This window comes from Xylocopa sonorina, chromosome 2, assembly GCF_050948175.1.
Source record: "Xylocopa sonorina isolate GNS202 chromosome 2, iyXylSono1_principal, whole genome shotgun sequence".
NCBI classification, from domain to species: domain Eukaryota; kingdom Metazoa; phylum Arthropoda; class Insecta; order Hymenoptera; family Apidae; genus Xylocopa; species Xylocopa sonorina.
Window position 1 is genome coordinate 11,435,865 of NC_135194.1, and position 17,978 is coordinate 11,453,842.

The 17,978-nt window shown below is 34.0% G+C and overlaps 4 protein-coding genes across 7 annotated transcripts; 2 read left to right on the forward strand and 2 right to left on the reverse strand.

Annotated features, from left to right (window-relative positions):
* Positions 1 to 966: 966 nt before the first annotated feature.
* Cdc5 (cell division cycle protein 21) lies at positions 967 to 4,678 on the reverse strand. Its single transcript, XM_076909951.1, has 11 exons — positions 4,504 to 4,678; positions 4,156 to 4,421; positions 3,946 to 4,076; positions 3,367 to 3,869; positions 3,125 to 3,299; positions 2,605 to 3,039; positions 2,346 to 2,464; positions 2,109 to 2,273; positions 1,933 to 2,040; positions 1,684 to 1,857; positions 967 to 1,619 (listed from the first exon to the last, which is right to left on the reverse strand). Exons 1-11 carry the CDS (start codon positions 4,546 to 4,548, stop codon positions 1,398 to 1,400), a joined length of 2,343 nt encoding a protein of 780 aa, XP_076766066.1. The 5' UTR covers positions 4,549 to 4,678; the 3' UTR covers positions 967 to 1,397.
* A 478-nt stretch (positions 4,679 to 5,156) lies between these two features.
* Positions 5,157 to 5,949, forward strand: Alg13 (Alg13 UDP-N-acetylglucosaminyltransferase subunit). The gene is made up of 2 exons (XM_076909908.1): positions 5,157 to 5,362; positions 5,521 to 5,949. Exons 1-2 carry the CDS (start codon positions 5,270 to 5,272, stop codon positions 5,938 to 5,940), a joined length of 513 nt encoding a protein of 170 aa, XP_076766023.1. The 5' UTR covers positions 5,157 to 5,269; the 3' UTR covers positions 5,941 to 5,949.
* Positions 5,950 to 6,028: 79 nt separating this feature from the next.
* Positions 6,029 to 9,617, reverse strand: Scsalpha1 (Succinyl-coenzyme A synthetase alpha subunit 1). Its single transcript, XM_076909850.1, has 7 exons — positions 9,361 to 9,617; positions 8,344 to 8,579; positions 8,034 to 8,255; positions 7,549 to 7,653; positions 7,278 to 7,457; positions 6,959 to 7,093; positions 6,029 to 6,693 (listed from the first exon to the last, which is right to left on the reverse strand). Exons 1-7 carry the CDS (start codon positions 9,395 to 9,397, stop codon positions 6,607 to 6,609), a joined length of 1,002 nt encoding a protein of 333 aa, XP_076765965.1. The 5' UTR covers positions 9,398 to 9,617; the 3' UTR covers positions 6,029 to 6,606.
* Positions 9,618 to 10,133: 516 nt separating this feature from the next.
* LOC143432806 (uncharacterized) lies at positions 10,134 to 14,337 on the forward strand. 4 transcript variants are annotated; one of them, XM_076909703.1, is made up of 13 exons: positions 10,134 to 10,845; positions 11,135 to 11,316; positions 11,397 to 11,688; positions 11,746 to 11,894; positions 11,995 to 12,122; positions 12,202 to 12,362; positions 12,435 to 12,553; positions 12,641 to 12,764; positions 12,822 to 13,056; positions 13,158 to 13,337; positions 13,510 to 13,695; positions 13,777 to 13,859; positions 14,030 to 14,337. In XM_076909703.1, exons 2-13 carry the CDS (start codon positions 11,136 to 11,138, stop codon positions 14,157 to 14,159), a joined length of 1,968 nt encoding a protein of 655 aa, XP_076765818.1. In that variant the 5' UTR covers positions 10,134 to 10,845; position 11,135; the 3' UTR covers positions 14,160 to 14,337. The 4 variants fall into 4 exon arrangements, with proteins under 4 accessions (XP_076765818.1, XP_076765817.1, XP_076765819.1 ...); XM_076909702.1 differs by having other exon boundaries at positions 10,134 to 10,513; XM_076909704.1 differs by having other exon boundaries at positions 10,134 to 10,513; positions 13,513 to 13,695.
* The last annotated feature ends 3,641 nt before the right edge of the window (positions 14,338 to 17,978 follow it).

Below are 17,978 nucleotides of genomic sequence, written 5' to 3' on the forward strand. Positions count from 1 at the left end.
ATTTAAAGTAAAAATAAAAGGTAAAGTAAAAATAATTCAAGCATTTATATTACAGTATTCATCGTGTCAAAAGATGTTAAATAAAAGTTAATTTCAAGATATTTGAAAACGTAATTCGTACTCACCAATAGCAGATGAGTTGAATATAAATTCAGCTACTCTATACGCTCCTCCATCTTGAAATAAAAAATTAGATTCTTTCTGAACTATTCTTCTTGCGAAACTGATTGGATATTATAATTGAAAATCGTAACTTACCGATCACCTTATTTTGTAAAACTTGTGGTCCCTTCAGTTGTACTCGAATTACTTGCACTAACACCTGGTAAAATTAATACTATTGTTAGAATACGTTAGAATGTACGTTACTTTACAAGCGTTGCAAGAGAGCGTCGAGAATATTTAGAGAGAATTCAATTATTTCGTACAGTATTCCCTTTTTGATATATTAAAACTACTACTTACGTATGTTACTTACGTATTTTTAATCTTCCAAAAGTAATCTCCTAATTATTTGAAAATAAAGTTAAAGAATCGAACGAGCAAAAAACCGCGACACTCCCGCACTAGTTTAACTTCGAACTGATCCTTAGTCAAAAGAATTTTCATAATTAATATTCACTTGCTTTTATACAGTACATTATATAGTTATTTATTACATTTTATAATTTTAAAATATTTTAGAGTAATTTATGCATCTTTACATACTTTATAATAATTATTAATAGTATTAAACAATATTGAATCGTAACGCACGACTTTTGATTTATTCTCATCATTTCCGGTGTTTTTACATTGTTAGCCATACGAATGCGTACAGCACAAAAATTTAAATAATTACATTCTTATTTCTTTAAATTAATAATAAACTTTAATTTTTTTATCCAGCGTACATTAGAAAATTACGATATTTAATATAGTATCGTATTGTCTTCGAAAAGAACATATAATAATTACATTGCTTAGCACTATCGTTAGTTATGCGCGCAATTTTTAAATAAATTGCACTCTAATAAAAGTTGTAAATCGCAAATGCTTGAGAGTTCTTCGTTCCATTATTAAAATTATTGATAAAATAAACATAAAAGTGGCTATGTATAATATTTTTTCACTGTTTTTTTCTTCTGTTTAACAACTATTTTTATAACGCTAATTTTTACGTAGAATAAATTATATTCACATAAAATTGTCTCGGCTTAAATAAGCTGATTCGTCAATTACGAATAACTTGAAATAAATGATTTTTTGTTATAAAAAATTGAGATCCTCGAGAGCTTTAACTTCTTTACTTTAAGTATTATTTTAGTGATTTTATATAGGAATTAACTTTTTTTGTATTTCACAAAAACTTTTACAATATTCGCGATCTAATATATTACAATAAATGTAGACAATATTTAACATTGCTGCAATTGATCTTGCAATTGTGCATATCGAGTTTGCAATACACGTTCTCGTTCTGTTTGTCTGTTAACGTCTTCCATAAGAGCATTTACTCTTCTCGGCACAGCTGCCTCTTCCTGTGTTTGCAAAAATTTGAATGTTGAAAGTTCTAAATGCGCCTGTTCTATTTGTTCCCACAGATCATGTAACTGCTTGGTTAATACTTGTGCCCTAGTCTACCACAAAAAAGATACATACATTAATAAATATATTCTTTTACATAAATATGAAAGTATATACCTGATAACCCCCAGTGAGAACTTTCAATTTCTTTTCCATTCTCGCTGCACGTTTAGCTTCGCCAGTCATATGCATGCGGTTTTCTTCCAATTTTCTTTCGCACGCTTCTACTCTGTCTTTCTTAGAAGCCAATGTGGCTCGCGTGTATCGTTTTTGAGTTTCCAGATATAATATCTGACGAAATACATGAACGTATATAGAAAAGAAACATATTTATTAACTTGAAAACATTTTAAGCATGATAATTACCTGTGATAAGCATTCTTCCCATACTGTGGTATAAGAATCTAAGCTTAGTTCCCCATGTGCCATACCTTCTTTTACTACCCCCATTTCTTCTGTCAAAAGCTTCTTGGCCTGAATAAGGAGATGCTTGTTCAATTAAAAGATACAAATTGAAAATCAATATAACGTAATTAACTCACGGCTGTAAGCTCCTCTTCTTCGAAGTTGCCGTAAGGATGTTGTTCTAAGTAAGCTTGCGCATGGGCAGCTGAATTTGAGGAACCTTTTCGGCTTTGTTGCACTGGATTTTGCATTGCGTCATGTTGCAGCATTGTGATCATTTCTCTTTTAATCAGTTCCTCCGCCTAAAATGTTCATTAATATTTATATGATCGTGATATAAGTATATAATGTATTCATCTGTTGTATGTGCATACCCTTTGCAAATCTGTTAATGGGGTATCCATGAATGGCCTTAAAATATTCATATTTACATCAACTGGCCGTGGTAAATCTCGTTGTATAACTTGTGATCTCCTAGACAGTTCTTTTTTCCCTGTAAAATGTTACTAAGTAAGTACTTGAGGTGATATTAATCCTTTATATTTCTAAAGTCAATATTATATTTCCGCTAAACCTATTTTCGAACGAGGATGGTAAAATAGGTTTATACTCAAGCACCAATGAATTACGAACTTTGTTCTATTAACTCCTGCTGTTGTCGGGCATCTATATCGGCTTGATCCTCGACAATTTCTGTCGCGGCCGAAGTAGTATCTTCGTCTTTTGCTTCTCCTTCGGGAACTACTATTTCATAATCGTTACGTGGTACTGGAAGTGCACTTAAACCAGCACGCAGTTGTTCCTTTACTTGTTTTTGAATTAACGGAGTCTCTGATCCATCCATATTTTCGTCCGGGTTAATACTGAGTTTATCGCGAACCGGTGTGGTTGCTAGAACTCCGTTTTGCGTTCGCGTAGATGTTGGCGTATTAAATGAATTAGCAGGTGTTCCGTCGCTACGTTGCGAACGGAAAGGTGTAGCTAAAATTGTATTTGGTGTTGCTACAGCGTTCGCGGAAGGCACGACGCTAGTGAAATCAGAATTGTTCAACGGGGTATTTAATCCACCTGTTTATGAAAGATAAAGCAAAGAATTCAATATCACTGATATTTCATTGTTCTTCAGAGATTTCTAATTCGCAAATTTATTAACCTTTCAACGGGGTATCGACATGTGTCAGGGCCATAACATTTTGAGCTTCCTGAAGAATTCTATCCGCAGCGGCCGGGGTACGCGGAGTTACAGCTGCATTTGTTGGTAAAGAATAATCAGCTAACAAACTATCTGATAATGTAATACCACTTTCTGTCGCAACTTCACGAGCAACCTATCACAAACAATAAAATTAGAATGCTCGCTTTTTTTATGTCAGGAAATCAAATATTTTAATATACCTCAGATGCTCTACCAAGTTTAACAACTTGTTGTAATTCTTGATCAGATATCTGTGGCTCTGGTAATACAAGTTTACTTCTTTTCTTGATTGGTTCTTCATTATTCAGCATTCCCATTGGAATATCATTTTCTTTACGTTGTTTCAATTTTTGTTTGTCTTTTCTACGTTCCATTTCTTCTTTCTCCTGCCTTAATTCTCCATCTAAATGTTGCTGCCTCATTTTCGAGAAGTCAATAGCAAGTGGATCTACGTGCTCGGTCGAAGTATCGTAAAATCCGGGTGCGGGCCGTTTCTCGAAAGGAATCTCAGAATTATAATTAACGCCCCGTTTACGTTTATTCTTTTGCGACACGGTAATACCAGCAGCTCTTAATTCTCTACGTTTTTGAAGAGCAGCCAGTCTACGAGCTTCCTCCAACTGTTTCTCTCTAGCCTTACGTTTCGCTTTTTTACCCTGAGTATTTGCAAGCCTAGCACGTGCCTCGGATAACATCTCCAATTCTGAAAATTACTAATTTTATTGTTGTTTTATATACAAGGAGGGGAAAAGTTACAGTTCTTAAAATGGGAATCACACCATCTTCATCCATGTCTTTAGGATCAGGTCTAGCTGGTTTTGTTTCAGGATTTGGATCAATTTCTCCTGGCTTCAGTTTGCGAGGATCATCCGTGGCATCATCACCTTCCTCTTTCTTTTGAGCCTGATCCCTAATGTGGCAATGGAAAACATTATTTAGACTCTTACGTATAAATATCAAACTGAAGTTATGGAGTGTGTTAAACGCACAGTAAATATTCGTAACGTTCCAAACATTGTGCAGCTGTCCTTCCAATAATTGGTGCGATTGTTCTCCATTGTGTCGGCATTAGTTTTGCAAGATGAAGAAGCTTCTCGTCTTCCTCCCTGCTCCATTCTGTCTTTTTGATGCTTGGATCTAACCATTCAAACCAACGTGCTTTACATTGTTTAGCAGATTTTCTATGTAAAAGAGATGCTATACGACTCCATTGATTTTTGCCATATTTCATAACAGCTGCTTTTAAAATCTCATCCTGAGGAAGCGGAATATTTTTAGAGAAGACCACCTTTTGTAATCCAAACGTCGATATATGTAGGTTAGGAATTATATCTTACCTCGGTGTTACGCCAAACACCACCTTTTATCATAATACGTGGCATTTTGCTATGTGTGTTTTATTGTCATTCAAAAGAAAGTGATCAAATTTGTTGATTGTCTCTATTTATTTAATAATTAACAATCACCGTACTTAAGTCAATAGAGGAGCAACGATAACGCTCAACTGAAGTAGTCGCTGCTACATTACTAGTGGCGAACTATCGATTGTTATCGATAGTTTTCACTATCGAAATCTATCGATAATTTTCTTTTGAATAGTGAATATGTTCCGCATAACAAAAGTTTATATTACAAAGTGTTAATTAATAGAAATTACAAAATGCATTAGAAATCTTAAGGAAGATAAAGTATATGGTAAGATAATGATAAATATGATAACAAATTTAAGGAAAAATTGAAGATTGTGTAATACAATAATTTATTCTATACTCAGACAATATGGCAAATCACATAACACTTCAAAATGTGCTAAAAAACAATGTAAACTACTGAAGAACTACTAGCTCCATCTCTTGGAGGAGCGCGAGAATTAGTTTCAGTATTCTCCGCAGAGATGGCGCTAGTAGTTCTTCAGTAGTTCACTTCGCTGTCGATAACGGTGTGCGACCAGTTTGAGCACTTTTCGGAGAGACGACGCCACCAGTGGAAAATGAAATTTATTTCATTGATAAATACATTACTGGAACGAAATGCAATTAATCTGTAATTACGCGGTGTTTTGTCGTTGCCACTTGTTTAACGATTAGTCTCAGTACATTGGAAATGGAATCAACGAAAAGTATAGTATTTGTAACTGTTGGCACTACCAAATTTGACGAGTTAATCAGGACATTGCTTACCTCAGAGATTCTGGAGGTGATGATACATGTTATTTCTTTAGATATTCACCTATAACATTTTATTTTGTACTGTGGAAAATTGTACAAGCACTTAGCCTTCGTTTGTGTTAAAGTAACTTCATTGGATATACATTAATGTAGTATAGCATTTATAATATCCTGTGAATATTTTAGGCATTATCGTCAAAGGGGTATAACGAGCTAGTTTTGCAAGTTGGTAAAACATTGTATGTACCAGATTGTACTCCCCGTTGCGGTTTTACTAGAATAGAATATTTTAATTTGACTGGGAATATAATCGATTATGTACAAGCTGCTGATCTAATCATAAGCCATGCAGGGGCAGGAAGCATCTTAGATGCTTTGGATAATAAGAAAAACTTGATTGTAGTTGCAAACGAAAGCTTGATGGACAATCACCAATTAGAATTAGGAGAGCAACTCCACAGAGACAAATATTTATATTACTGTACTTGTCAAACTTTGTTGAATACTATTCAAACCATGAATTTCACTGAACTAAGGCCTTTCATCAATGAAAGAAGTAAAAACATTGCCAAATTCATAGACCAAGTAATGGGATTTTCTGTATGAAAATTAATATATAAAAGATCAGACAAATTTCTCAAGATAATCATTACTTGTAAATAATTTCGAAGTAATAAAAGATTTGGGATGTCAATTAATGTTATTTGATATATTTAGATCTTTAACACGTTTTACAATATGAGATATAACAGCTTTACAAGTTTATTATAACCAGATATAGCTTTAATATAATTTACAACAATATAGTAAGAATTACTTAAATAACTGTTCCTTAAAATTATAGTGTAGTAGCATAGAAAAATTGATGATGTCCAGTTAAGAAAAAACGATGACGACGAAGGATAACGGCAGTTATTAGAAATATTTTCTATGTCCTCTTTGGATATCTGGCTAATTGTTAAAATAAAAGCTATATCGATAAAAATATTTTCTGAACACTGTACACAATTTTAAAATAAATTTAACTTCTCAACGAATCTTCGTGTTCCTTTAGACGTTTTTTCTTATAGGAATAAAGTAGACGGGCAATCTCGCACGACGGTCAGTAATAGTCATTGCGTTATCGATAATTTTTATGTATTCGCATGTTTTCAATGCGTTAATATCGTTTCGTTTCTCAGAGACCCCATTGCATTGTTTATACTTTCAATTTATTGTATACATCCACATGAGGCAAACTACATATGTATATTTTATAGCGGCACGTATTTTTTAATTACAGACCAAGCCAAGACGGGTCATTTCTTTTAACAGTTCGTTTCCCATTTGCGCAGGGCTCCTTGATACTATTACACCAGCCTAGATAAAGTGAACAAATATTTGTGTATGTCGTAACGTAGATATTACCAGTAGCAAATTTTATTTTTCGGTATTAGATCGTAATATGTGAAATGCCAGTCTTCTGGTGAAGTATGGTCAATTATCTTTTTACTTCGATAAAAAGTTTATTTATTAGCAGAATAAATTGAAAATCATTAATTTTGGGCATTATGTATAGTTGTTGCACTAATTCAGTAATATGTGTATTATGACCTAATAGACAACATGATGGAGTAATCGATACCTTTTCGAGTGCATTGATTTTATCTTGCGCACCGCCTTTCCCTCCTGAAATGATTGCGCCAGCATGTCCCATTCTTCGGCCAGGTGGGGCAGTAATACCGGCAATAAATGATACTACTGGCTTGGCTTTACTACCCTACAATCATCGTAGACATGTATGATATCTGTATGCATTATATATTCCTGTAAATTATATTTATACGGGGCATAATGAACGGTTTTTGGGGATACAAGTGACATCAGGACTTCTGGAAAGAAAAATAATCGTGAATTAGGACGGGATGGGACACGGGTACCAATAACTTTGAACGGCAACCAACAGTATTGTTCTCAATTAGATATTCCGCCGCCGATTCCTCTGCGCTGCCGCCGATTTCACCGATCATTATAATACCATCACAGTCTGGATCCCTTAGGAATACATCCAAGCAATCAATGAAGTCTGTTCCGTTAAATGGATCGCCACCAATTCCAATGCAAAGTGTTTGCCCAAGACCAGCCTTAAAATAACATTACATCGTATCATCGCGAAAATTATTATCATCGTAAAAATGAACTGAAATTCTAAGCAGATTAGTGATTTTTACTTACAAGGGTTGTCTGATTCACAGCCTCGTATGTTAAGGTTCCCGATCTTGACACAATACCAACTTTTCCTCTTTGATGTATGTGTCCTGGCATAATACCTATTTTACACTGAGATAGTAATATGTTATAAAACACAACATAGTACTACGATAGTAGTTATACACGGTGTCTCAGGACGAGCAATAGATATGTGCGAATATAGATTAAGAATGTAGAATCTCCTCTGTTTGAGAGTCTACTGCTCGGAAAATCGAGCTTTAAAATTCGTCGATTACGCGTACACGCGCTTAATTCCCGATTGGATACGCTCGGTGCAAATATTGACGGGAATTAATCAAGTGTTCCTGTACTCGATGAACGATTAAACTCGCTCTTTTTTAAACACGAGGCCCCCGAATAAAACAATTTTACTACTCATCTGAGATATCCTGTATACATTAAGTACAAAGTATGTATACTATATATCGATAAATCTTTAATATCGGTACCTGTTCTGGGGCTATTATTCCCGGACAATTTGGTCCAATTAGACGAGATTTATTTTGCTCTAAAAGTCGTCTCTTAACTTTGACCATATCATGTTGTGGAATACCTTCTGTGATACATACAATTAATGGCATTTCTGCATCAATTGCCTCCATAATAGCTGCTGCTGCAGCTGGTGGAGGGACATAAATAACGGATGCAGAAGCCCCAGTGGCATCTTTCGCCTGGAATGAAAATCAATCCAATTTTAGATATAATACAATCTCCATTGTTCTATATGAAATATGCAAGAGAAATGAATTGGGTGCCAACCTCTTTCACAGTCTTGAAGACTGGTTTCCCAAGATGCTGTGAACCAGCTTTCTTGGGGTTAGTGCCGCCAACTATTTTAGTACCGTATTCAATGGCCTGTTGGCAATGAAACGTTCCTTGTTTACCAGTGAAACCTTGACATATAACTTTGGTATTGGAATCGATTCTTAAATTTTTTCTAGTTTCTGTATAATTGAACCTTATTTGGTTACGCAATAAATTTCCACAATTTCTGACTGAAATACAAACGTAACAATTTATTATGACAATGTAGATGTATAAACCCTTTTGTTTTTTTTAGTTGATTTAATAATTCTTTCTGCTTTACTATTTAATGAAATACATGTTTTAATAAATGTTAAATGGTAAACAACACTATACTCTATGGCATAGAAATATTTATAATGATCATATTATTCTATGCTACACATTATTTATAGAGACAATATCAAATTTCTTAACTTTTAGGTCAAGGTTCAATGACTGAATATTATCCAATGAGTTCATGTGATTAGTATGACATTTAATGTGATATAGACTCAAGTACTGTAACATTCAAATGAACATGTTACTGTGCCCAATAGTTGTACGAAACAGTATTAATAATTGTAACATACGAGTAATACAATTAAATATGAAATATAATTTAAAAGATGCATTGTACGATTTTGATTTCATACACAAAATGAAAGGGGAAAAAATTCACAAACAATTACATAATGCTGCGTTAATTGTTACAACTGAAAAAAGTTAATATGACAAGCGTTGCGAATCCAATTTGTATCTATTTTTTTTTTTGGAAAAATATGAATAATTATGCATCTTCTTATATAATGGGAGTGTTAATGTGAACAAGGATTGTCAAGAGTATTTTTAGTTTCGAAAATAGCGCGTTTCCGTATGAGAAACGGACGTGAAGCATCCGCGATAATTGACAAAACATGTTCCAGTCATTTTGTAATGTAGAAACGGCCTGTCTTAACATCGAAAGATATCTAAGGCTCGTCCTTATCTTACCTGTGAATTTCGAAAACGTTCTGACGGCCACAGCCATTTTTTAATTGATGTTTCTCACAGAATCGCCAATGAACGAAATTGAATTATTAGAGAATCACCATTTAAGAAGACCGACTTCGACGGACTGGCGAGGTCAAGTTCGGAGAAAATACACGGACAAAGTGCAGCCTTATCTCACATACCCTAATACTCCAGATTCGTTACGAGGTTGTCAAATGACAGGAACGTTGAGCATCGAACCGATTGGTCGGCTACTTCTTACACCGTTCTCTTCAATCTAATTTCCAACGCAAAAGACACGTTTGTAACTAGCGCAGAGTACGCGCGACAGTTTTCAATACTGTCGTGGAACGAAAGTTACTTAATTCCTTAACGCCTTACACATTTTCAAACGATAGTCTTCCAAACCATAAGATTAATCGAGCTCCTTAATTCGACGCACGGCGTAAAGGACGTTGTACAGTATTAAATTAGGCGTACGTTAATCGTCCCTTTACGTCATAGTTTATTTTTAAGGTTTCTGGGAGTATCGCGGGCAAAAGTTCCCTAGTTTCGGGAGCCGGTGTTAGCAGAAGATGTAGAGGAATTCACGTTGTCCCTATTTGCAGCTTCGAAATGTACACTCTACGTAGGGTCGGTCACCGAATCCATAATTTTTAAACAAAAGTATGCTACGCGAAAATTAAAATAATGCGGTGGGAACGTTAGCCAAAGGGATTGAGAACGATCGGTATTGTGTCCACAAGTATCGAGCTCGCGTTGTAACTGTAACGATAGTTCTATGGCACGGAAAGGTAGCATGCTGCACAATCAACGGAGGCCACCTAAAATTGAGCGTAGTTAATGAAAGTTACGATTGATGGTATCGTAGTTGCCAAATGTGTAGATCACCGGATGAAAGTCTACATAAATCCCTTTTCGATTTTATTGTTATTACTGACATAAGAAATTAATTATATATATACATATATAACTTATCATATGGATTGTAAAGTTTATTGAAATTCCAAGTGATCCAATTACGAAGCTAACATCGACGCGCATAGATAGCACGGTATAAATGACAGTGATGTATAGAAAATAAATATCTTGATAAAAATGACGTGGTGAAGAGAGGCTTATCGCTTTAGAAAACCATCAAAGGAACTGCAAGGTACACACGCTCCTCTTCCGTAGTTTGTGCTGCTACGTTTTGGTATCGTTTCGATGTATTCACGGAATGTATTAGAAAATTTCTTTGGAATGCCGATCGTCTCAAATATAACTTCGAACAGAATTGAAAGACATTATTCCTGAAAGTTATACACGGTCGCTTTAATTACCACTTCTTGTACAACGATACCGAAAGATTTCCATTTCTATACGTTGTCATATGTTACGTGTCATCAAATTATCCTCGTTATATCGAAGGTTGACGGTTTTATACGCTTAGGATATGTATCTCTTTGTAAGGATAAAAGACTGGCTCTGTCATTGAGAAACAAAGTAAATATGTACATGTATCATCGTCTGAATATATATCATTTTTTCAATCGTCTAGTGTTTTATTTCATTTCATTGCTATATAATAAAGAATTTATATTATTTTTATCGGAATTGTATTGTCGGTTGCATAATCTGCTGTGTTAAATTTTTCAATGTGCAATCAAAAATATCTCCATTATTAAATTCTCATAATTGTAGTGTGTGAATTATTTAGCACTTTCTGCTGCTGTATTTTTTTTATTCTTCATATTCTCTATGAATATTAAATAACATTAAATTGATGAAATAGGATGGAAGAAAGTACAAGCTCTGAAAATATTTGGTGTAAAACTAAGGCAGAAGAGCAAGGTAGTTTATACGCCGAATCTATAACATCATCCATGGAGGCAAATTCAACTTCTTTAGCGGATATATTTGATACAGCGTTTACATCTACAGTTGACCCTTCGCCACAGCCAAGATTTAATTCAGGTATCTCTAATCTGTTCTTGAATCATTCAACTAATTTCTGAACCAGTGGACAATTTCATGTGTTTGCTGTTTTACTCTAGGCAATGAGATGGAATATGATCATTTGTTTGCCGAAAGTGATGTGGAGGACTCGGATGTAGTACCCATCAATCCCTATGTAAATGCATCACACCATTCTACTTCAGATAGTAATTTTGTTTTCGGAGCTTATTTAAATGGACCCGAAACAGCCGGGGGCATTTTACATGAGCGTGATTCCCTGGTGAAACATAAGAGTAAAAAAAATGAGGAACATAAGTCATTAAATGACCAGCAATCTGATAATTTGGGCGTAGCTGGACCATCTAGATTATCAGATGGAATTTTTAACAGGTAATTAGTTTTAGTGATTTCAGTAAGGTCACGTGTAAAAATTATTTTTTTTTTCAGCACAACCAGATTGTCAAGCAACGATGGAAATGTTCTGAACAGAGTTATGCAGAATATCGAACATGATAGTGCCAATGAAGCTAATAATTTGTACCACTCACTTTTGCCAAACACGATTAACTCTCAGCAGCATTTTGGACATGCAACAAGTATGATTATTTTTGTTATATTCATAACAAAAATGAATAAAAAAACAGCTATATGTACTACTAGAGAATAAATAATAATATAATTCCTTGGTATTAGTAGGAAACGATGATACACCATCAGCACCCGATTTACAATTGGATTGGTCCTCAAGTAGTGATGATACTACTAGTAGCGATGATGAAGATGGATCTATTGAAGTTCTGGGAACAGTAAATCATAATAATAAGGTAACATATAATTATTTTGATTGTTCAACATGGAGTTCACATTTCGAATACACGAATCTTTATATATATATTTTAACAGCAAAATTCTGTACAAAATAATGAGGAAAATAATCGTCCAGTAACCGTAGTTGATTTAACTGTGGAATCAGACGAGGAACATACTCCACCTGCTCCGACAACATCGGTAGTAAATCCATGGACAACGTATCCATTCCGTTTGGATCAGTTGGATGTACATAGGTATAGTTAACAAGTTGCTTAATGTGCAATAATATAGACGTATTCTAATATTAATTTCAATAATCGTTTTAGTGGGAACAATACTTATTGCACGCATGGACCACCGGATTACATATATCATGGTCGATGCATGCATCATAATTATAGAATTCCAATTCCTGTTATACCCGTAGGATATAATCAAGTACCAGGTATTGAAGTTTATGGAAATATAAAAAAGATAAAAAAATTCGGACACGCGTAATGTTTGATTTGCTTTCGTTTTTTTTTTTTTGTAGAGGCTTCTACGGGAGTATCAAGACCACGCATGCATCCTATACAAGAAAGATTATGGAGGATACAACAACGTGCACAAGAAGTGCGACGAAGATGTCTTTATCCAAGATTTTCGACGCATCACACGTTAGTATTACGATAGACATTCAAAATATTCCATTATACAATAATTTTGGTATTTAGTAGTACAACACCGTGCAGTCCGCACGTACACCAAGCGAATCAACATACGTGTAACAACGGAAACGCTAATCCTTCGAACAATAATCGTTGCAACGGTTCAGAAAATATGACGTATGCGGAAAATTATCTACCGCCACCAATTTTACCACCACCGCAACAGCCTACTGTTTATAGCCACCCGGAAGCTAGGAGGCCGCCAAGTTTTAGTCCGCCATGTTCCGTACAACCTGTTATGGTAATTTAATACATTTATTAGTGATGTACATATTTATAATGAACTTTATTAATTTAACTAAGTTTTTTACGTGGTTGATATGTATCGTTTCATGTGTGTAGGAAAATTCGTTGAACGGTGTTGTGGAAATGGAACCAACACCACCGGTTATGTTACCCTCAATGCCAGTTCATCCTTATGTACATCATCATATGTATCATCATTATGGTCCTCATCGAAGACCGCCTGGACCACAACATATGCATCACATTCATATCAATTGGTTACAACACGCTCATTTGGTATGTTTTCGAATATAATGTTTTGGGAGTTAGAGATTGTACAGCCTCGAAATTCAAGTTTTAAGAATTCGTTTCGAGAATTTTAAAACCGTACTAAGTATCGAATTTGAATTTCGAGAAGTTAGAAAATTGGCTAACGTGTTTTATAATGTACGCATTGGATTTCATATAGCAGGGAACCGGTAACCACGATATGATGCCGTTCTCACCTTTCGGTATACTACATCCGGGGCGCCACATGTCGGCGCGATTTGAAAATTATATGCGCTTCGTTGATTTGCGGCGCATGGCTCATATTAGTTGTGGAGCGACGCAGGAATCGATCGAAAGTCATACATTCCGTCACAAGTACAAACGGGTAATGAATTTTACGTTTACGTGTAAAAGTGTTCGTTATGATACTGTTACCTGTCTATACATATATCGTTGTTTCTCATAGGTGAAGAAAGTTGAAAATGGTGAAGACGCTATTGAAAAGTGTACTATATGTTTGTCTGAATTCGAAGACTGTGAAAGTGTCAGGTAAATATCTATTTTTAGATATCAGAATAATTGGATCGGTAGTTTGAAGAGGAAGATTAAAATAAAAATCTTTAATTGCCTTGTTCAAATTGCTGATTTAATCTTTTATACAATACATTTGGAGCAACTTCATTACATAAATTGTACATATATCCGATGTTTTTTTACAGGAGGCTTCCATGTATGCATTTATTTCACATAGACTGTGTCGATCAGTGGTTGTGTACTAATAAACGCTGTCCTATTTGTCGGGTGGATATCGAAACTTTTCTACATAAGGAGCTTTCCGGCACTGCATAGTTTAAGGTCGATTTTAACCATCTATTTTCGTTCTTAAGTATAATCAGGTAATATCTGCGTCTTTAAATACTTTAAACGATTTCTATTAAAACAATAAACCTTCCTCTGACGCTGCTATTGAATGTTGATGTAAAAAAATTTTACTGTGAATAATCAAAATATCGATAATGGAATAGAACTAAGTTCCTGGAGTGGCAGGAGGGATTTGTTTTGATTTAACATTATATTATCCTTGCATCTATGTCATGGGTATTAATAATAGTGTATATACAAAAACATGTTAGGTTTGTTCATTACGCGTTATTATATATTAATGAAGCATATGTTTTTGTCCGATAATTTATCACAGATATGATGCTACGGACGATAACAAATTGTTGTTAGATCGTATCGAATATGTTTTTGTGGTTTTATTTTCTTTTTTTATTAGGCGTGATAACGAAAGAGACAAATGTTAATTATTAGAAAACCTTGGCGAAATAGAAAACATTGTGAATTTTTTTTTTTATAATTAGAAGATAATGCGAATGTAAACTAATGTGAATCATAAAAGAATATATTACTCTTGTGTTACACATAGTAATTCTCTGCTGGGTGCTATATTGATATAAATTTTATATACGCTAACTGTATTTTAATCTGTGAAAAAAGTTGTTGAACATTCATTTATCGATTATATGACTGATCCTCTGAGGCTAAATTTTTCGTAAATTTTTATATTAAACCATTTTTTTTTTTTAACAGTACTACTTTCGAATATTAATTTTATGCGAATATCGGAATAATTAATTCTAAACAAATTTCAATTTGCTAGTAAACTAATGGAATAAATTTTAAATGATACAATAAATAAATTTAACATTTAGTTAGTTAGAATCTCAAATATTTGATGCTGAGCAAGTAATATTAAATTTTTTCTAAACAGATTCTAAACATGTTCGTGACAAGTTAATTTGAGTTGGAAGTAAAAGAGCATAATAAAGAGAATATAAACATAATGTAGAAAATTAAAAAAAAAAAAGTAACTACTAATTAAACGAACGCATACAATTATTAATGCTGTGTAATACTACTGTATATTATTATTGTATATATCGACATAGTAATATTAATATATAAATATTACATGTGTACACATTATTTATACAGTAGCATTACATGGAATTTCATCGTTTAGCGACATATTGATTATATACAGTGTAATTTTATAACTAGTAAAAGTTTAAATCGATAACTGGTTAGACTTTATTCAAGTCGATACAACAATTTTCACTAAAAATTTTCAAATGTATTTGCGAATTGAGGAAAAAAAAGATGAAATATGAAACGGGCTATTTTCACTTGTTTTTTATATGAACAAACGATATACATATGTATATGTAGATGCCTTTCAAAAGCAAAGATATCTGACAAATGTCCTTGATTTTTATACCGAAAAAAAAGTACGATTCTCATCCCGTTATTAGCAGTAAGTGTCGTGTTTTAACGTGATGATTTTTCCAGTATAACACTAATGGATGAGCAAGACAGTTATAATGTGAACACTAAACTAAGTCAACAGTCGAAGGCCATTGAATTGATTATGCATACTTTCTTAAGCCTAATTAGCGAAGTTAAGCCAAAGACTTTGAATTTAAATTGAAAGCTTAATAAACCGATTTTAACTTTCTCGTATACTGAAACGCACAGATCATCGTATAAATTACATAAAACGTTCATTCGAGGAGTATCTAAAACACGATCGGCTACCAAAAGTTCATTCTATGCACAATGAATATCATTCGAATGATGTGCAGTCGCTGACGAAAATATTTGCCCATTAATTTTCATTTCAGTGACAATTTTATTGTCATAATTCGCTCTGCAAATTCACCCCGTGGCTTCTCCTGGTGTTTAAATAAAAGTACGCGGCGCAATTGAATTTTACCGATGTCTTTATGGTTTTGTCACTGGCTGCACATATGTAACCGCGTATTTTTCGAGTCACGATTATTTAACGAGAACAAAGCTTTGCTGTATTGTGTACATACGAAGAAATTGTCGTAGGCGTTATTTACTGCACTGCGCGGGCCTTATGTAATATTAGATTTGTACATAGTTACTAGATTACAGAGTAGTCTAATCAAAATGACACTGGAGTGTAGAAAAGCATTAGTCGCGAATGCAGATCTATACCATGAACTTGAACTTCCAATACCTACAGAAATTTGAAGAACGAATTGACAAAGCTTCACGTTGTTACCGTATCTGATACCGTATCACTTTTATGATGTATGTGATCTTTTCATACCGGAGACTCGCGTTTTACGAACAGTTCTAACATTATCGAAACTGTATTAAAACTACTAGGAGATCAGAGGATGTTAATAATTATAACCGTAAGACAAACTAACGAGAAATTAAACTACGTCGAACATTAAGACAAAAGATATCGATGTATTTAACGAGACATCACGGAATCGTCTTTGCACTTTCTTTGCGTATACTTCATTTAAGAATATATCTAGTAAAATAGATTTTATGCGGTATAATTGACGATCTGAATTGATAAATTCGAAAAAATCTTGCGAAACATTTGTTTTGTCGAATATATTGTTTAAAAAAAAAAAAAAAAACAAAAAGAGACAATATATTCGATCAATATTGACACGGTTCGCTGCGAATATCGAGAAGTTGCGGTAGCGGTTTTTAACTATTTGTTTTAATAATGGTGTTGTGCATTTTGGTATTGTATCGAAAGAGATTTAACGTTTGGGTGTTATTAAAAGTAAGCCGATGGTCGATGAATTTTATTTTAAACCGTCGATAGATTTTCTTTCTTAACGATGTAATTATCATTAAGAAATTCTTGTTGCACTGCCATTATTGACAATGATTCAACGTGACCGAACGGAAAGCTTCGTCGACGATCTTTCTGTCTTATTTATTGTTTAATTGGGGTACTGTCCGAGTAAAGTTCGTCTCTCGGAGCTTGCGATGTACATTTCTTATGTTACGTATATATGGATGCATGCGAGTTTGTTTATTATACACCACGGGAAGATACGCGCATAGGCCGTTCGGATATTTTCTGAGAGGAGATCCTATATTGATGTGTAAATAAAATTGCCGTTATAATGATTCGAGTATACGTGTATACTAATGGAGGAAAATTTGAAATAAAGGAAACGTGCGTATTTGTGCTACGTTGACAAACCGGCCCTACGATCATTAATTTTTCCTTATTCCCATTCTAAAAGGAGCAATTGTTACTAAATTGTTAGATTGGTTTCTCGATTCTTGGCTGTTTTAACCGGATGCCAGTTGTATAGCGTCTATAGATAGTGAAAGGGGTGTAATAAAATTAAAAAGAAGAATCTGGGTCATGTACGGTATTCTATGCCTTAGAAACAGGTTTTACCTACCAGGTGATTCTAAAAATTGGAATACATATGTTTTCTTTTTATTTTTTACACGGAAAGTGGTAAAAAGTTAATCTTTATTAGTTTATTAATTCTGTTTCGTAAAGAAAAGAATTGTTTCACAACGTAACCAGTAAGGTTTTCTTCAATTTTGTATAGCTGCAATGATCATACTTGATATTTTTAAATGTAGATTAATTAAAGAAATAACATTGTGCAAAGTACTGTTTTCATTTTGAAAACCAGTGCAGTACAAACGCGGCGTTCCTGAAATATTGCTGCAATAATGCGATATTGCAAATACCATTGCAAAATTTCACTAACGTTGTGAAAATATTAGTACGCAATGTTGCGTTGAAAATATTTTGAATCCATCCCATCAATATCCACCTGTCTCAACTTGGATGTCATTATAATG